The sequence below is a fragment of the Diadema setosum genome, chromosome 6 (genome assembly GCF_964275005.1).
Source record: "Diadema setosum chromosome 6, eeDiaSeto1, whole genome shotgun sequence".
Lineage (NCBI taxonomy): Eukaryota > Metazoa > Echinodermata > Echinoidea > Diadematoida > Diadematidae > Diadema > Diadema setosum.
The window spans coordinates 39,730,042-39,747,292 of NC_092690.1; the positions used below are offsets into that span (position 1 = coordinate 39,730,042).

The 17,251-nt window shown below is 37.6% G+C and overlaps 1 protein-coding gene across 1 annotated transcript in view; it reads left to right on the plus strand.

Moving 5' to 3' along the window:
• Positions 1-3,173: 3,173 nt before the first annotated feature.
• LOC140229793 (uncharacterized) overlaps positions 3,174-17,251 on the plus strand; it is a 50,313-nt gene continuing 36,235 nt past the window's right edge. Inside the window, exons 1-4 of the mRNA XM_072310027.1 lie at positions 3,174-3,943; positions 6,453-6,664; positions 8,525-8,696; positions 10,060-10,169. Coding sequence (XP_072166128.1) covers positions 3,220-3,943; positions 6,453-6,664; positions 8,525-8,696; positions 10,060-10,169 — 1,218 coding nt within the window. The 5' untranslated portion in view covers positions 3,174-3,219. The remainder of the gene's footprint in view (positions 3,944-6,452; positions 6,665-8,524; positions 8,697-10,059; positions 10,170-17,251) is intronic.

Consider the following 17,251-nt stretch of genomic DNA (forward strand, 5'->3'; position numbering starts at 1 on the left):
GCCAGACATGATGCTGAATGGAGTTGACATTTGACTTCAAAAACTGTGAATAATTGAGAACAAAATGTAATACACATGTGGTGGGAAGTGATTGCATTGGTGCTTTTAAACATGGTATACATGACCTATTGCGATGAGTATATACTAAAGAAAAAGTCAAAGTAACCTCACATGTCTTCATTATTCAACTTCCTTTGCGAAGTGACTGCAATAATGATTATGATGATGATGATAGGACCCTAATAATAATATCATTATCATTAATAATAATAATAATAATAATAATAATAATAATAATAATAATAATAATAATGATAAAAAAACACATTTATAATGCGTCATATCTATCAGTACTGATACTCTCGGCGCATGAGAGCCTGTAAAATTCAACACAATAATAGCAGAAAATTTGAGGCGCCAACCAAAGATTCGTTGAAGCCATGAGGTTGTAATACTAATACTCGTAGGCAGTACACAAACGTAGGGCAAATGGCGCCACCTTGATATCCGTCCGTGCCAGAAATTTAACTCCGAACAGGTGTTTTCACTCTACGTATCCCCGAAAGGGCACCCTTGTGTGTATTACACTTGTGTGTGTTCGTGTGTGTGTATGCAATGCATGGAGTGTATGAGGTTTACTCCAAGAAGAGCTTTTTCTGATTGGCCGCGCGGTGCATAGGGCGTGAATAGGGATGGTTGGATGGATGCCTCGTAAGAATAACGTGCTCTCCGTGCGTGGCTTTTGCTCACTGAGAGATTAGGATACAGTAGTAGATCGCTAGAGCTCACCAAAACGGATGCATGTGATGTATAAAGTAAGTCTGTGCACGCGATTAGCAAGTGTTTATGGCACCTAAAGTGAGCACCAAACAGCTTGCTTTTATCCCATTTTGGTAAATTGTGGACCAATACTAATCACATAGTGGATGCTTCATACGCATCACCTTACGCAGGTTGGCGAACCTTTTCTACGCTGGGATCTTAGTTGAGTGAAACCACGCAAGTCCTCCGAGATCTACGAATTGCAGTTGGGTGAGTAAACTACAACGAACGAGATTCTGAGGATCAGCTCTGCAAAGATACACTATCTAGATATCGAGAGGTTTTGTATTCTTATATGACTGGATCTCTTCCGCTGATAAATCTGACATTATCTTGTGTTTAAAACGCGCGGCAGCCAAACGTTATTAAATGCTTATCGCCCAATATAGAATAGATAGGCCTACGTGTATCTGATGCTTTGAGGTTTGCTCCAATATGCACCTTGTATGCGGTCTCCGATTTCATCAGAAGTGATGCCCGAGTATCGGCATCCACAATGTTGTAGAATCTACATGTGATGGCCACCATGCAGGGGTATGCGTATGTCTGTTTCTAGTGGTGTTTGTGTTTTATCTTCCTTGTGTGGTGGAAACATGCAACTCGATTTATTTTAATATTTACAAAATATCGATGATGGGATATCTCGGCATCTATTCAAAGCAAATTACACTGCTGTTGGTGCATTTGCGTTAAAGTTCACACACCTTACAGTGGAGTTTGATACAGCAATAGAGATTTTATTTCATTTTATGAATGTGAAAGAGTGCACAGACAAGTGTGAAAGTGTGAAGCCCAGAATATGTTGATTGTCTTAGTTGATATACTTTCAACTCCCTCATTGGCAAACAATTACAGGAAGTGTGTGTGTGTGTGTGTGTGTGTGTGTGTGTGTTTATAATTCACTCACAGGAGATTCATTTTTATGATTTTGTTGTTTTCATTTAAAGGGAAGGTAAACCCAAAGAGCAATGTGGATTGAGTGAAAGCAGCAACATTAGTAGAACACATCAGTGAAAGTTTTAGGAAAATCGAACAATCGATGCAAAAGTTATGAATTTTTAAAGTTTTGGTGTTGGAACCGCTGGATGAGGAGACTACTAGAGGATATGACGTATGAGTGGACAACAATACAAAGAAAATATAAAGGAAATTCAACAAAAATTCACTTTTCTAGAATTATGAAAGAGCAATGGACCAACCTCTTTCAGAAAGCAGGGGGAATAATTGCTACCCTTAACATATGTCAATATCAAGTTGATGGAATTTGTAATTTTCATGAAAAATGGATTTTTGTAGAATTTTCTTTGTTTTCTTGGTATTGTTGTCCACTCATACGTCATAACCTCTAGTAGTCTCCTCATCCAGCGGTTCCATCACCAAAACTTTAAAAATTCATAACTTTTGCATCGATTGTCCGATTTTCTTCAAACTTTCACTGATGTGTTCTACTAATGTTGCTGCTTTCACTCAATCCACATTGCTCTTGGGGTTTATCTTCCCTTTAATGGTACTTAAAAGTGAAGCTCTATGTGGATAATACCTATTTACCTTTGGGAGCAGTGATTTTAAAAGTGTTCGAGATATCACATTTGATGTATGGGGTCCTATGTAGGTCAGTTTTATCACAAAACATCCTACCATATAAAATTTTTGCAACAAAGCCTAAAATATCAATATGGAGATATAACCATTTTTCTCAATAAATCACAACTGTAGACAGTTTAGTCTGGAAAAATTGTGATTATAACTATCGTTAACATTTTGTATATTTAACAATATTTAACATCGATTTACTGATTCAAATTTTTACATTGATTGTTTCTATCCCTATCTCACATTTTAGAATTATTTTGAAGCACTAATACTGGTTTTTGTTTCATCTGCAAATGGTGAATTATGCCTTTAAGTGCTGCCCATAACAATATATATACACGTATATCTGTGTATACTATGTACTATGTGTAGTTGCCAGGTAATGGAATTTGAAATCTGACCCTTGAACTTTTGTGGTGTGATCATATGTAATTTCATGTTTTTCAATGTTTTCTTAGCAAACAAAAGTGTTTGGTGTGTTGATTTTCTTTTCAGTGACTTGCAGAAAATATTGAATGATAAAGACATTGATATTGCACTGATCATAGTCTTAAAAACTTGATTAATGTGGAGTGTATAGATTTTGTTACAGAGATATGATCTAAATTCCCTGTTTTTCATAACTTACAATCAAAATAAAGCTGATTGAAGACATTCTGCAAACCCAACAGCTTTGTACTTCAATAACTAAATGCCATCACATATATCTTTCATTCCAGATTTCATGCACAGGCAAATTTTGATCGCTGGGTCTGAATTCAACCATTCAAAATGACAAAGTGACACGCCAGCAATTGACATATTATGACATCGCCTATGACTGCAGTGAGCATGGGGAACCAACGATACTTTGATGTGTACCTTGACGATCCCAGCTCTACGGATGAGGATGAGTACATTGAGAATGCCCTGAGCAGACCGCTGATGTCGCCCAGGAAATATGGTCGCAGACATCCGCATCTGCCCACCCCCATGAGCACAGCCACACCCGACACGAAACTTCCAAAGCGAAGATCGGTGTGGTACTACAAACGGAAGAAGGACTGCCTGCAAGCTTTCTACATCATTATGGTGATAATGGTGATCATCATTTTTGCCTTGGTCCTGGTGCGTATCCTCAAAGATGCCGCTCAGCATCGCCAGGAGAACAACGACAGCAGTGACGATTCTAGTCATCTTAGTACTTTCTCTTTTGGAGGTCTTGTCTTTGGCCAGACTTACCCTGGAGTCAAACTATATCCCACAACAGTGCCACCTTTATATCCTGTGCCCACAAAGAGCAGACCCAGACCCCCGGTGCATGAGTCCACCAATGAACCTGACTCTTTTGGGGGAGCGGATGGTGCAGTGCCCAATCAACAGCCTGTCGACACTGGGGACTCCCAAAGAACAGTACTACCTTGCTCCAGGTACACCGTACAGGAGGTGTGGGTGGAGAACCTGCCCCAGCTGATGACGGAGGCTGGTCTTCGTCTCTTGGATGTTAATGGGGATGATATCCAGGATGTAATCATTGGCTTTGCCACAGGTGTGTATGTCACCTTTTTAATCACTGATTGTGATTAATGTCGCCCTTACATGATTAATTATCAAACTTGATGAAGACTACACAACAGAGCAAAAAAAAAAATACAACACAAAATCATATTGTTCCTTAAACTATCATCCAAATGTGTATCACTTTCTTATTGAAGATTTTAACTATTTCACAGACTACTAAATAGGGAAGGGACATTTCTAGCATTGCAATGTCATTCCATGTGTTCAAAAAAGTCATAATTATAGCAATTATTCATGACTGATAAGAATAAAAGGAGTTAAAAAGCTGGTTCAAACAGTGTCTACACTGTGGGTGATGTAATGTATGAAGTCATTTGCTATATCATAACACTTGGAAGTATACATGTATGTCAAACTTTTAAGTCAATATTTTCTCCACTTGAGGATAAATGTAGACAAGTAATGTTTTTGTTGACAGAAGTTGTGATCATCTCAGTCAAATGAATAATTGTGTTGCAGCTTAATCGTCTGAAGACCAAATTTTGTAGTCAGTACGTGTTTGTAAATTCGAAAATGTATGGGTTCCATTTCTTTTTTTCTAAAAAACTCTTCATGTGCCATGGTGCAAACCCCATGTGTGACACATTAATCCGTTCAGGACGAGTCCCGAGTACTCATCGGGCAAGTGTTTATGGGAAATGCGTGTTGTTTCAAAATCAGTCTGTCCTCAATGGGTTAATCTGAGACATGCACCAATGTACATGTAGGCATGCGTTAGGAAAATATTGTTTTTTCAAATCTATATTCATAAAATGTAACTTTTGTAGATTTGTGTTATACTGGATGTGTAATGAGCAAAGTTGTAGAGAAAATGCCACGCTTTGATTTGATGTGAATTGTATGACAAATCTATCATTTGTTTCTTTCAGTTAACCGAGTAGCTACATTATCGTAGAGGCATGACTTTTGCTTACAAAACAGCAACAGAAACTTAGAATTTACTCGCAGTTCAAGTAGGAAGCACTGCTTGAAAATCAATTGCTACCTAAAATGCAAGCTAGTGACAGGAATAGAATCGCGAGAAACACTTTCATTGCAGTGTGGCATTTGGCGATTCATCAATTGATTTTGGACGGGTTTGTGCGTTTGAGCAGAATATGGAGGCTAGGCACGCTGTCAACTGAGTTGGGCATGTGAATGTGGCACATAAAGAGTTGATAATGGATGTGATTTGGATGAGTTTGCCTCTGAATGCTGCAGTCCTCAGGATAATTATAACAAGAGGAGGCCTTTTAGAATACTTCTCTTGCAGTTCAAGTTAAGTTTGTTTCCTCCATCTTAAACATACTGTAGTCAATAGCACATACATACCATTATAATGATACTAATAAAATTACAATTTATATTGCACTATTTCCATTAATAAAATGCTCATGGCACATTCATGAAAGACCACGAAGACAGATAAAGAAATGAGAAAATGCAAATACTGTGAAAAAAATAAGTCTTCAACTTTTAACAGCTGTAGATATAAACAGGTTAGTGAAGAGAAAGAGATGTTCAAAATACAATATAAGTAATCAAAAAGCAGGGTACACTAAACTTTTGATGAGAATTAAAGAAATTAAATATATTTGAGTTTAAATCATTCGGGTATGAAAGTGAAGAAGTCTATACGAGAGAAGTGGTTTATTTTTAAATCAATTTAATTTTTGTACAGTGTACATTGTGCTAATTTTTCTACTCTGTAGATGATAATCATGGTGTTGGCGAGTTGTTTGTAGTGGCATCTCGGTATGTTGTGAATAATCAGAGTACCTAATTACTTGCAGAACGAAGAATTGTATGAAATAACCATTTTGGACCATTTATCTCTGCTTTTAGTGTAGTTCTTGTTTGAAAATATTTGCTGCAAATGATAAAGTAAAAGGGACAGAGATTTGTAGAAATTATTGGTTGATAAGCTGCATGTCAATATTCTAATTAGTTGATGTCCATCTCATCAAATTCAGTTCACTGATAAATGTCATGACTACTCTCTTCTATTTTATGAGGATCGTGCTCTACATTATGGGTTTCATATTGTACTGTAGTGTGTGCTTGGTGACAGGCTGGAGTTAATGGATTGTTGGGTGAGTAGGAAGGGTACATGATAGGAGGAGAGGGGGTAACAATTGCACCTGTGATGGGCTGGTATCACCCTCCAATAGGTCAGGTGTCCTCCCCCTGTCCCACACTGATGTAGAATCTCTGGCTTGATGCAATGCATCTGTGTGTGGGATTCATTTGGAATGAATCTTCTACCACTGATGATAATCTCTTTGATCATCATTCTCAACCGGGGACGGATCCAGGAATTCCATAAAGAGGGGGCGCACCCGATGCATCCCCCTCTGGATCCGCCACTTATCAATGTCTATCCTTAACATGATTGATCTCTGTCTCTTTAACTACTTAAAGATGTCGATGTTGAGATGTCTTTGCTTGTGTATTAAGAACTAATGACGTCTTTCTCCTTTTTTACATTGTACCTGAAGATGTCAATGCGTACTTTGCTGACGAGTACCTCCTCTGCGCCATCTACTTTGGCGATCAGAGACCATGCTTTGGTGGTGCTCTTGCCTTGGATGGTATCACGGGGGAGGAGCTCTGGAGGCACTACACAAGCTCCGAGGTCTTCGCTCTCAACTGCAATGCCGATGTTACGGGAGACAAAGTCAACGACTGCGCCATATCCGGTAGAGCTGGGGTGAGTTATGAAGCTGCACGGTTTTGCAAGTACAGTCAGCCTTGCTTTTTTAAAAGTCAACCTCGCATTTAGTGGAATCATTGCCTAAGTCAAAGGTCTTTTCAAGTCCTGTTCTCTTAATGTTCTAATGATTTTTATCCCTCATAAGGTGAATTTTATCTTAGGTGAAGCTACAATGTACTTTTTCAGTCCAAATAGATTTGACTTAGGCAAGGTTGACTGTAGAAACAAATCAAATGACACATCTTCACTCTTTTTGGATTTTATGATGTGGATGAGTTCTTGCCTTTACTCTGTCCGGTGTGAAAATCCTCTTTTTTTAAAAATCATTTTTACATCATTGCTGAATATTCTGGGATGATTTGATATCATGATTAATCCATTAGTTTTAGTTTGTTTGCAGCGAATAAAAGTTTCAGGAAGTTTTGATTGACTGGGCAGACTGAATGTATGTACATTGAGTGCCAATGATGATATGTGGCAGGCATGAAAACTTTTTAAAGGAAGTTCCGTGTCTGCACATGCAGATCGCAGAATGCAAGTTAAAAGAAAAATTGAGAAGAGTGGCTGTGATCACCAAACACCACCACCTTTGAAAGAAAATGGGCTCTCAGTCTGCAAACATACAACAAAGAAATATAATCTTGGTGTGCATTGTGTGAACTGTAACGCTTATTCTTTGTGCATGCACATGTTTAGATTCGTGCCTTTGGGTACATCACTGCACAGAACTGTTCAGTGCAGTCACTATAAAGCCATGTTAGTCATACGCTCTCCCACTGCTAGAACCTTTACACATCGGATTCAGCAGGTTTAGTCCTCCTCAGACCAGTTATGTCTGCTTTTCTTTCTCTTTTAGATCTCTCTTTTTTTGTTAACCCAGCAAGCATGCAATCTTTTTACACACAGAGAAAAGACATGATATATAACAGACTCTCTTTTATTATACACTGCATGAACAAATGAAAAAAACATAAGGTTCTTATGACAACAGTGACCAAAAAAGATGTACATTATGTATGTATACCTCCCCCTTACAATACAAGCTCATGAAGAGGTGAAAAAAAAGATTATATGTCTGGGGGTCACAATTGGGAGTGCAGAACAAAGAAGCTGGAAGCTGTGAAAAGCTCTTTTCATTCACAGGGCTTGCATGGATGCCTTCACCTATATAACGGCTTTATGTCCATGAATCAGAATTTTGAAAAGAAAGGGACTGAATTGGCTCAGGTATTATGCCTGTATGAGTACACAAGTCATCAGCTCTACATTGCACAAATAAGTTACAATAATTTGTGTGTCATAACAGGCCTAATGGATCACAGCTTCGCCACACTCTGATATTGAGTGAAAAAGTACACGGTGTACATAAAAACCACAATTTGTGTGGTTTTCTGCTGTATCTTTTTTAATGCAAGTTTCCATAATTTATTGTTTCGTTTGTTGATTATATATTTCATTGCAGAATTTAAAAAAAAAAAGCCTTTTAATTGCTATTCAAAAAGAGATGTAAGTTTATGCTGGAAATTCATATTAAATTATATGCCACAAAATCTGACACATAATCTTGAAATATGGTTGTCATTTCCAACTTCAGTTTGATTTTCTATTTGATTTTGTAGGTTTTGGAAATGATCAGTGGGACAAACAGACAAGGTTTGTTGAAGTACACGCCATCAGGCAAATAATCATGATAAGTGTTATATGGACTGTAGGCAAGAAAGATTATGAGAAAAAATGAAGATAAAAGAGACAAAAGCTTATGCCCGAAACAAATGATGCCTTAAAACTTGACATTTGATCATGAAATATGGTTGTTATTTCCAACCTCAATATGATTTCCTATTTTTGATCTTGCAGGTTATGGAAATGATCAATGGGGCAACTGGAGAGGGTTTGTGGAAATACATGCCATCGGGCCCTAATGAGGCGGTGAGCAATTTCTACACAGCCCAGGTCATCCATGACATCGATGGCGATGGTGTAAGGGATCTTCTCAACATGCAGGGAGGGGATCCTGTCAGAAAACCAGGTGTGTGTTCATCTTACATTATCATTGATATTCTCATCACCATCATTGCATCCTCACCCTTCCCATCATTATCAACTTATCATCATAATTATTACCACCACCACCATAATCATTTACTGCCATCAATCACCACCATCATCGTCATCATTGTCATCATCATCATCATCACCGTCATCATCTTCATCATCATCATCTTCATCATCGTCATCATCATCATCATCAAATATCATCTTCACCATTATCTCCATCGCAATACTCAATCACCACCATCCTCATCACCATCGTTGTGTCCTCATCCTCACCATCATTATCAACTTATCATCATCATCATTACCACCACCGCCATAATCATTTATTGCCATCAGTCACCATCATCATCATCATCACCGTCATCATCACTGTCATCATCTTAATCATCGTCATCATCAGCATCATCAACAACAACAATTATCAAATTATTTAGCTTTCATCTTAAATAATTTTTTTTTTTTTAATCTTTATTTCAGGATTTTTTTTTTCTTTTATAACCTTTCTCCAAGCTGTCTGTTATTTAATCTGTGAAAGCCACCCTGGATGGGGTGACCAGATATTCTAAGGTCCCCTGAGAATGTCTTGTTCCAGATCTAATTGCAAGGTTTTTCTAGTATAGTCTTTGACCAGACACCGATAATTACTTATGAATTCAGAAAGAATAAATTCATACTTTCTCTCTTTTTGATAAGGATCAAAATATATGTCAACAAATATACATTTTGACTGAAATCACACAGCTGTCAATTAGGAAAATAAAAATACATGTATGCCATATGACAGCACTATTGTAATTAGCTTCAACAAAAGAAGTTATGTGATTTTAGTGTAAAAAATGAAGCTGTAAACCTGAATAATGTGATAATTGTTCACTTAGATTTGAAAAGCACAGTCAAAAGTCTATCAGTATATAACTCTTATACACTGATTTACTACAAAGGCCTATAGTGAAACTGTCAGCTGTTTCTTTCCTGGGGTCTAAGTAACAAACTTTTCTATTAACCTGTTCCTGATTAATAAACTCCAATACTTATTAAATTGGAATCTGCCCTGCGTACATTAGTCGTTGCTATGTCAGGCAAGCTATAGCTTTCTGATTGAGTGAATCAACCTTTATGCCAAAAATATATAAAATTTGGATTGTGTGTTTAAAAATGGTCTATTATCACAGTCTATTATTACAGGTCATGTAGTGAAATGTGTGTCACATAAAGTCAAGGCACAAACAATAGTTAATTGAAATAGTTATGTGGAACTGCATAGCTTTGTAAGAATTTCCGAGATTGAAGAGTTTGGGGAAGAAACTCAGTGATTTGTAATTTTTGTTTGACAGGAGGAAAAGTCAGGTACAGTGGCAAGCTGATGTTACTCAGCGGAGCCGATGGTCATGTGATCACATTGTCACCTGTTCCAGACGGGATGGAGTCCTACTATTCACCCCAGGTATGAACTTTGACCCTGAAAACTTGTTGCCATGCAAAAATTTGCCACCAACAGTCCAGTGTACTGATACAGGGTACCCCTGTTATACAGCGGACATGCTTATAACAAATTTTGATTGTTACAGCAAAGTAAAAATTGAGGTCCCAAACCTATATCATATAAGCCTATGGTGCAAATTCCCTTCATTTTGATATGACAAAAAAAAAAAGAAATGAAGGTTCTGAGGATGTCTCTATAGTGGGAGTAGCATGATATATACATGCATATTCAAATAACTATATGGATATAAAATTCGCTGAATACCTCGCAACAAATTACTAACCATTTATACACCTACTGCAGGGCTCGACATTAACGGTGGCCCGTGGCCACCAAAAATGAAAGTCGGGCCACCAAATTTCAAATAAGGGCAAATTTGGTGGCCCACCTCGGGCCACCAAAATTTTTTGAAAAGTGTAATTTATTTATGTTAAGATGTTGCAACCCATGTGCCTGTCAATGAATATTTATACTTAGTCTTACCATTCAGCAGTTAAATTTGTTTAAAGGATGGATGAAAAGGACTGAATGAGTGCCTCAGAGTGAGTGCTGCGAGTTTGTTGAGGTTTATTTATGAGTAGATATGTCCAGCTTCCAATTCTTACTATGATAAAACTTAAATATTTGACTCCTCAAAAAAAAAAACCCAAACAAACCAGGAATTTTTTTTATTGTTTTTTGGGGGCCACCAAATTTTTCTCTCGGGCCACCAAAAGTTTGAAATTGATGATTTTGGTGGCCCCATCGGGCCACCAAATAAAAAAGTTAGTGTGGAGCCCTGCCTACTGAGTTCTGGGGATTCCAGTTTGCTGTTATGCCAGGCAAGCCTTAGACAAGCTTTCTCGTTATTGACAAAAACTTGTTACATGAATGCACAAAGTAAAGTACGTTACCAAACATATTCCATCCGCTCAATTTTGTTGAGATCATCTGATACAGCTTGGGTAGATAGCTTTGAGTTGAATAAAGAGTTACCACATCTGCCAATGCACCAACTGCATGCCTATATGAATTAAACCCCCAAGTTCTGGACAATAACCCTTTTCACAAGAACATCATCATCATTCAACAGCAAGAATAACAGTACAATTTCGATACCTACAAGGCCCTGTTTTCCTCCAATTCCGTGTTTGATTGCTAGTTCAGCATCAAGTGTGTGTCATGTATGGGTGTGAATGACTGCATCATAGTAGTATAAAAGTTATATTTATGTAATCATACCATTCTACTGGATGCCTCAAAAATGACAGATAGCACTTTGATGTGATGCAAGTTACTCTATTTGTATTTAATTATACTATTCTACGGGTATGCCTTTAATTTGATGTGCATGTTCTGTGTATCTAATTGAAGGGGTCGGTGCAATATAGTGCTAACCCACACAATAGTCATTTTGAGATAATCGCTGTTGAATCTTTGGAAAGTACATACATTTTACATTAATGAAACATGAATGCATGCATTTTTTACCATCTTATTGGTTGAATTCAAATATGATATTTTCACGGAGGTTAGAGTGAAGGATAAGGATTATGAAAATGCATGTAACTCAATTTTGACAAAAGTGTGGGTTAGCACTATATTGCACCGACCCCTTCAATTGTAAAATTTTACAGGTATACCTTTAAAACAAGAGATATCATTTGATATATATGCAAGTTATATGCTCTAATTATACCATTCTATAGGTATGCCTCTAAAATAAGAGATATTACAGTATTCATCGCATAATCGGGCATCTGATAATCGGGAACCTCGCTTAAATGACATACGCTTCCCAGAAACATTTCCAATGCACGTTATTTTCACTGGATAATCTGGCGGGGACCTCTGATAAACGGGACAATTTTTCTTCAAACGATCTTTGATTTGTTGATATTTTACACAAAAAATCTACCAAAATACCACAACAATATTTCAAAGATTCCCTATCAGTTGTCGTTTACATCAAACTTACAAAGCAAGCTTCAGACTGGTGTGTTTTGACCTCCGTCCATCCAGTACACGTACATTTCAGCTTGCTGCCGCCTTTGCTTTTCTGTACATGTGTATATTGACAACACATGTACAGTGCAGTGATCGCGGCAAGTAAACAATCGAGCCGTGATGATTGAATGATTGAAGGACTTTTCATTGACGTTGCCACATCAGTTCTGGGTAATCATTTCCCATGGTTGTGGATATGTATTTATACGGAACGCCCTACGTGTCCAAGAATTCTACGAATGTTTAAGAAAGTGCCAGCTTTTAATCCACATATTTTGTGTTCGGAGAGAGGTGATAGAAGAAGAACCCGGTTGTGATTACTCTACATCATTGCGAGAATGCAGGGAGAGCTAGAGGGTCGCGCCGAGGGGTAGCGTGGTTGTGTATTCATGTACATGTACAGTACGTCAGTATGCGTGTGTGTGTGTGTGTGTGTGTGTGCACTACATGTACATGTCGTATGCCGTTAGTGTATGGTGAGTGCTCATCGCGAAATCGGGCACCCCGCTTAAAGGGGCCGTGTTTACTACTCCCAACCTGTCCCGATTATGCGATGAATACTGTATTTAATATGCACTATGGTCCAGAAAACCATTTTCACTTTTAAAAGCCAAATCTATTGATTAGGATTCCTATAATCTCTCATAGACATAATCATGACATTGGCATATAGACATGTATTAACTGAGCCATGTAGTTTTAGGGCCTTTCTTTGTGCAATAATAGTGTGGTTGATATATTACCTGTAAACACATAGTGGGGATATTGACCGATTCTGTGACGCGCTATGTGTATTTTTGGCATGGGCAGCGCCATTACGCGGTGTCTCAGCCGACCCCCCCTCCTCTCTCCCCAGGTCGAAATTCCCATAGAAACCAGTAGAGCTAAAACCAGTAGAATTCTACTGGTTTGTACGGGTTCAGTGGAGACCGATTTTCTACTGGTTTCAATATGGAAAGTGAAATAAAACCAGTAGAAAACCAGTAGGAAATTTGTACTGGAACCAGTAGCAGACCAGTAAGAATTCTTATTGGAACCAGTAGAAACCAGTAGAAATGCTTGATTTAAACCAGTAGAATCCAGTGAAGACCAATGAAAACTCTCAATGAAACCAGTAGAAATTTCAACAAAACCAGTAGAAATCTTAACAAAACCAGTAGAAAACCAGTAGAAACCAGCAGGATTTTTTTACTGGAACCAGTAGAAATCTCAACAAAACCAGTAGAAATCTCAACAAAACCAGTAGAAATCTCAACAAAACCAGTAGAAATCTCAACAAAACCAGTAGAAATCTTAACAAAACCAGTAGAAAACCAGTAGAAACCAGCAGGATTTTTTTACTGGAACCAGTAGAAATCTCAACAAAACCAGTAGAAATCTTAACAAAACCAGTAGAAACCAGCAGGATTTCTTACTGGAACCAGTAGAAATCTCAACAAAACCAGTAGAAATCTCAACAAAACCAGTAGAAAACCAGTAGAAACCAGCAGGATTTCTTACTGGAACCAGTAGAAACCAGCAGGATTTCTTACTGGAACCAGTAGAAACCAGCAGGATTTCTTTCTGGAACCAGTAGAAACCAGCTGAATTTCTTACTGGAACCAGTAGAAACCAGCATGATTTCCTACTGGAACCAGTAGAAACCAGCAGGATTTCTTACTGGAACCAGTAGAAACCAGCAGGATTTCTTCTGGAACCAGTAGAAACCAGCAGGATTTCTTACTGGAACCAGTAGAAACCAGCAGGATTTCTTACTGGAACCAGTAGAAACCAGCAGGATTTCTTACTGGAACCAGTAGAAACCAGTAGGAATTTCTACTGGAACCAGAAGAATACCAGTAGAGGCCTTACTGAAACCAGAAGAAACCAACAGAATACCAGTAGATGTTGTACTGGCCCCAGTAGAAACCAGAAGAAATTCCTACTGAACCAGTAACAGCATGTACCAATGCATTTGGAAGAAGAACTTGCACTTCAAGTGACTCCCATTATAACGACATCTTCAGGACCGACAGTTTTCTTTTTGTTACATTAAAATGTTGTTACAGCTCAACAATGCAAGAAAGAACATTGTAAATGTAGTACAGTTGTAAATACAGATAATTCAAGGACCTGATTTTTTACTTTTTTGATACATTGCAAAAAAGTTTCTATAGAACCATGTCCAATATAATGGATGTGCACTAGTAGTACAAATTCTTCTTCAAATCAGCAAAAACAAACAAACAAACAAAAAACCTATTTGTAATGGTGCCACCAGACATCAACTTATGTACAGTACTAACCAATTTTCGACTGAATGAGACATACCTGAATGTTCAAAATTAAGAATGCATACATGTACACAACACATGCCACACAAATTCACACTGCATTTGTATGCATACATTGATCAAAACATGAGACTTCTATCACACACTGTAAGTCTGGAGTAAATACAGTCTTAAGTTGAGGAAATTTTATTACAGGTCAATGGATGATAATCATATTACATGAGTACATTACATTTCAAAGTATTCATTATTCAGATTACTCTTTTTTTTTTCACCATGTTGTTTTGCCAAGCCAAAGAATTTTTATTTCAGTTAACAAATTCGTTCAACTGATTATGTGACAGGAATTTTTGTTTTTGAAAGACAAATAAGGCCTCGACAGGTATTTGAAAAAAACAAACAAACCAAAAACATGTAAATTTGTATTACATCAAAAATACAAGGTTTACATTTCTGTCATTGAGCACTTTCCAGATGCCCCCATTTGTTTGTTAAAGCGATAACATAAAGATGATTACCCTAATCATAGAAAATGTTCATCTGAAAGGATGCAAAACTCATATGTACACAAACAAACTTAATAATAAAGATATTAAACTGATGGCATGACAAACAAAACTTCACTTGACAAAACAAAATACAGCATTGGTGGTTGGCAAAGAATAGATATTCATAATTATGAATGTAAAATAAACCATGTTGTCTTGCTGGCATCATCCAGGTACATACATCTACTGTACATACACAGATAACACTCACAGCATCGATCATAGATAGTGTTAAAAAAAGCGGCACCAAAATGGGTTTGGATATTGTAGGTAAGAGGCAATGAGTAAAAAAAAAGAAGAGGAAAATAAACAAATAAACAATTCATAGTCACATCTGAATGTAAGTTTACAGAATAGATTCCAATTACCAACATGCTCACGCATGCTTGGCAGCTCATTTTGTTAGTTAACAGCCTTTCAAAAACATAAGAGAGCCTCATTATGTCAAGGACCTAAATACCACGATTCACCTGTAATTACCTTGTTTGAGTGTATATCACCTTTCTTACTATATTGTAATTATACACAGCCCTGTCCCTTTGCTGCACACAGCATTTGGTTGGGCTAGTTTCTTTCTATAATAGGTCCTTGTTCTGTCAGCTGGAAAGTGGTATGCACAATCTGTGAGGTTTAATGTCTAATAGTAGTCATAGATTTTTCACAATAAGTCAAGAGTCTGCACCTGGGACCTGATAAAATCATTTGCAAACTGGAAGGTCTGTAAGTTGCAAGGTTACACTAATTTAATTTTAAAAAAAAAGAAAGAAAATGCATCAAACTGAACATTACCCATTTGACCATTTAAAATAAAAAAGAAAAAATACAATGTACACCGTTGCATGATTCAATTACACAACTTTGAGCACAAACAACACAGCATGGACGCGGAAGGTTTTGCACTTCAGGCTCACACCCATTAGTCTTTTTATCTGAAAGCAAGTACAGCTATACTGTGTTATTGCCTAAGTTAGTCCTCACCTAATCCTTTGCCATCAGTACAGCGCAGGAATCTTCCCCTCCTCTACCAGCACAGCAACTCTCTTGTGCAAAATGATAAAATACTGTACATGAACTAAGTACATGCTGACTTTCTTGCAGTTTATACTTGTACCCATCATAAATGTCAAGATACACTGTAGCACAAAAGATCACCCAAGCCCAGTCATCTGGTTCTGACATACATGTATACACTTGTACATTATACATTACGGTACTGTTCAAGTATTTCCTCATTTAAGCTGTCACCAGTGATGCTACAGGACATAGTGACACTCCTTTTCCTCCAGTCAATCTTTAAAGTACATTGTCGCTAACAAATCTCTGCACTGATGATGATGAGTCTGGCTGAATATGATGGTTCTCTCAGTTTTACATTTCTTTCGCTCACATAATTCTTTCACTAGTGTGAAAATATCTTGAAATTTTCCTGAAATGACAAGCTGACAACATACGCTTTTTGTAAGAGCAAATATTTGGCAAGGCCTCCCTGGTTGGGCCCATCTGGTGCTTGTATGACGATTTCAAAATGCTGAAGGCCCAAACTCTCAGTGAGGTCATCATTCTCTGAAGGCAAGGGAAGATGTAGGGCCCACTCGTGGCAGTCAAAATACCAGGTACGTGGCATAACGGAGCTCCGCAAGTCGACCTTAGCTGGCTTCTTCTAGTCTTCGTCTCCTAATACTTAAAGATAAAACAAATAGAAAGAGAACTTTGAGTAATCAATCAATTTTCAATGTTTGATGTTAAAGTTATATATTGTACTACACGTTGTACGTAAATCTTGCCAAATTGAGAACATTTGTTTAAAAAATCAGCACATTTTTCTTCTTCATTGGAGATCAACATTCAACAATCATATCATTATGGTCAACTAGTGTTTCAGTTTGAACTCTTTATACATACATGTATGTACAACATATGTTACGTTTCTACGCCTGACTCTGTCAAGGGCATGTTATAGTTAACTTCACATATTCTGCTCAATGCACAAACCCGCCCCCACCGATCGATAAATCACTAGCACAGGGTAGACAGTGTTTCTGGCAATTCCATTTCTCTCACTTACAATGTACCGGGTAACCGGTATAGCCTGTATTTTACTTGGTGATTGACTAGCAAGCGGTGTTCCCTACGAACTGTTGTTATATACTGGCTTTTTGTACACTTAAATGGTCACAGATTTGTCATACAATTTACACACACACATGAAAGCAAAGCTTGGCATTTTTTCTACAAC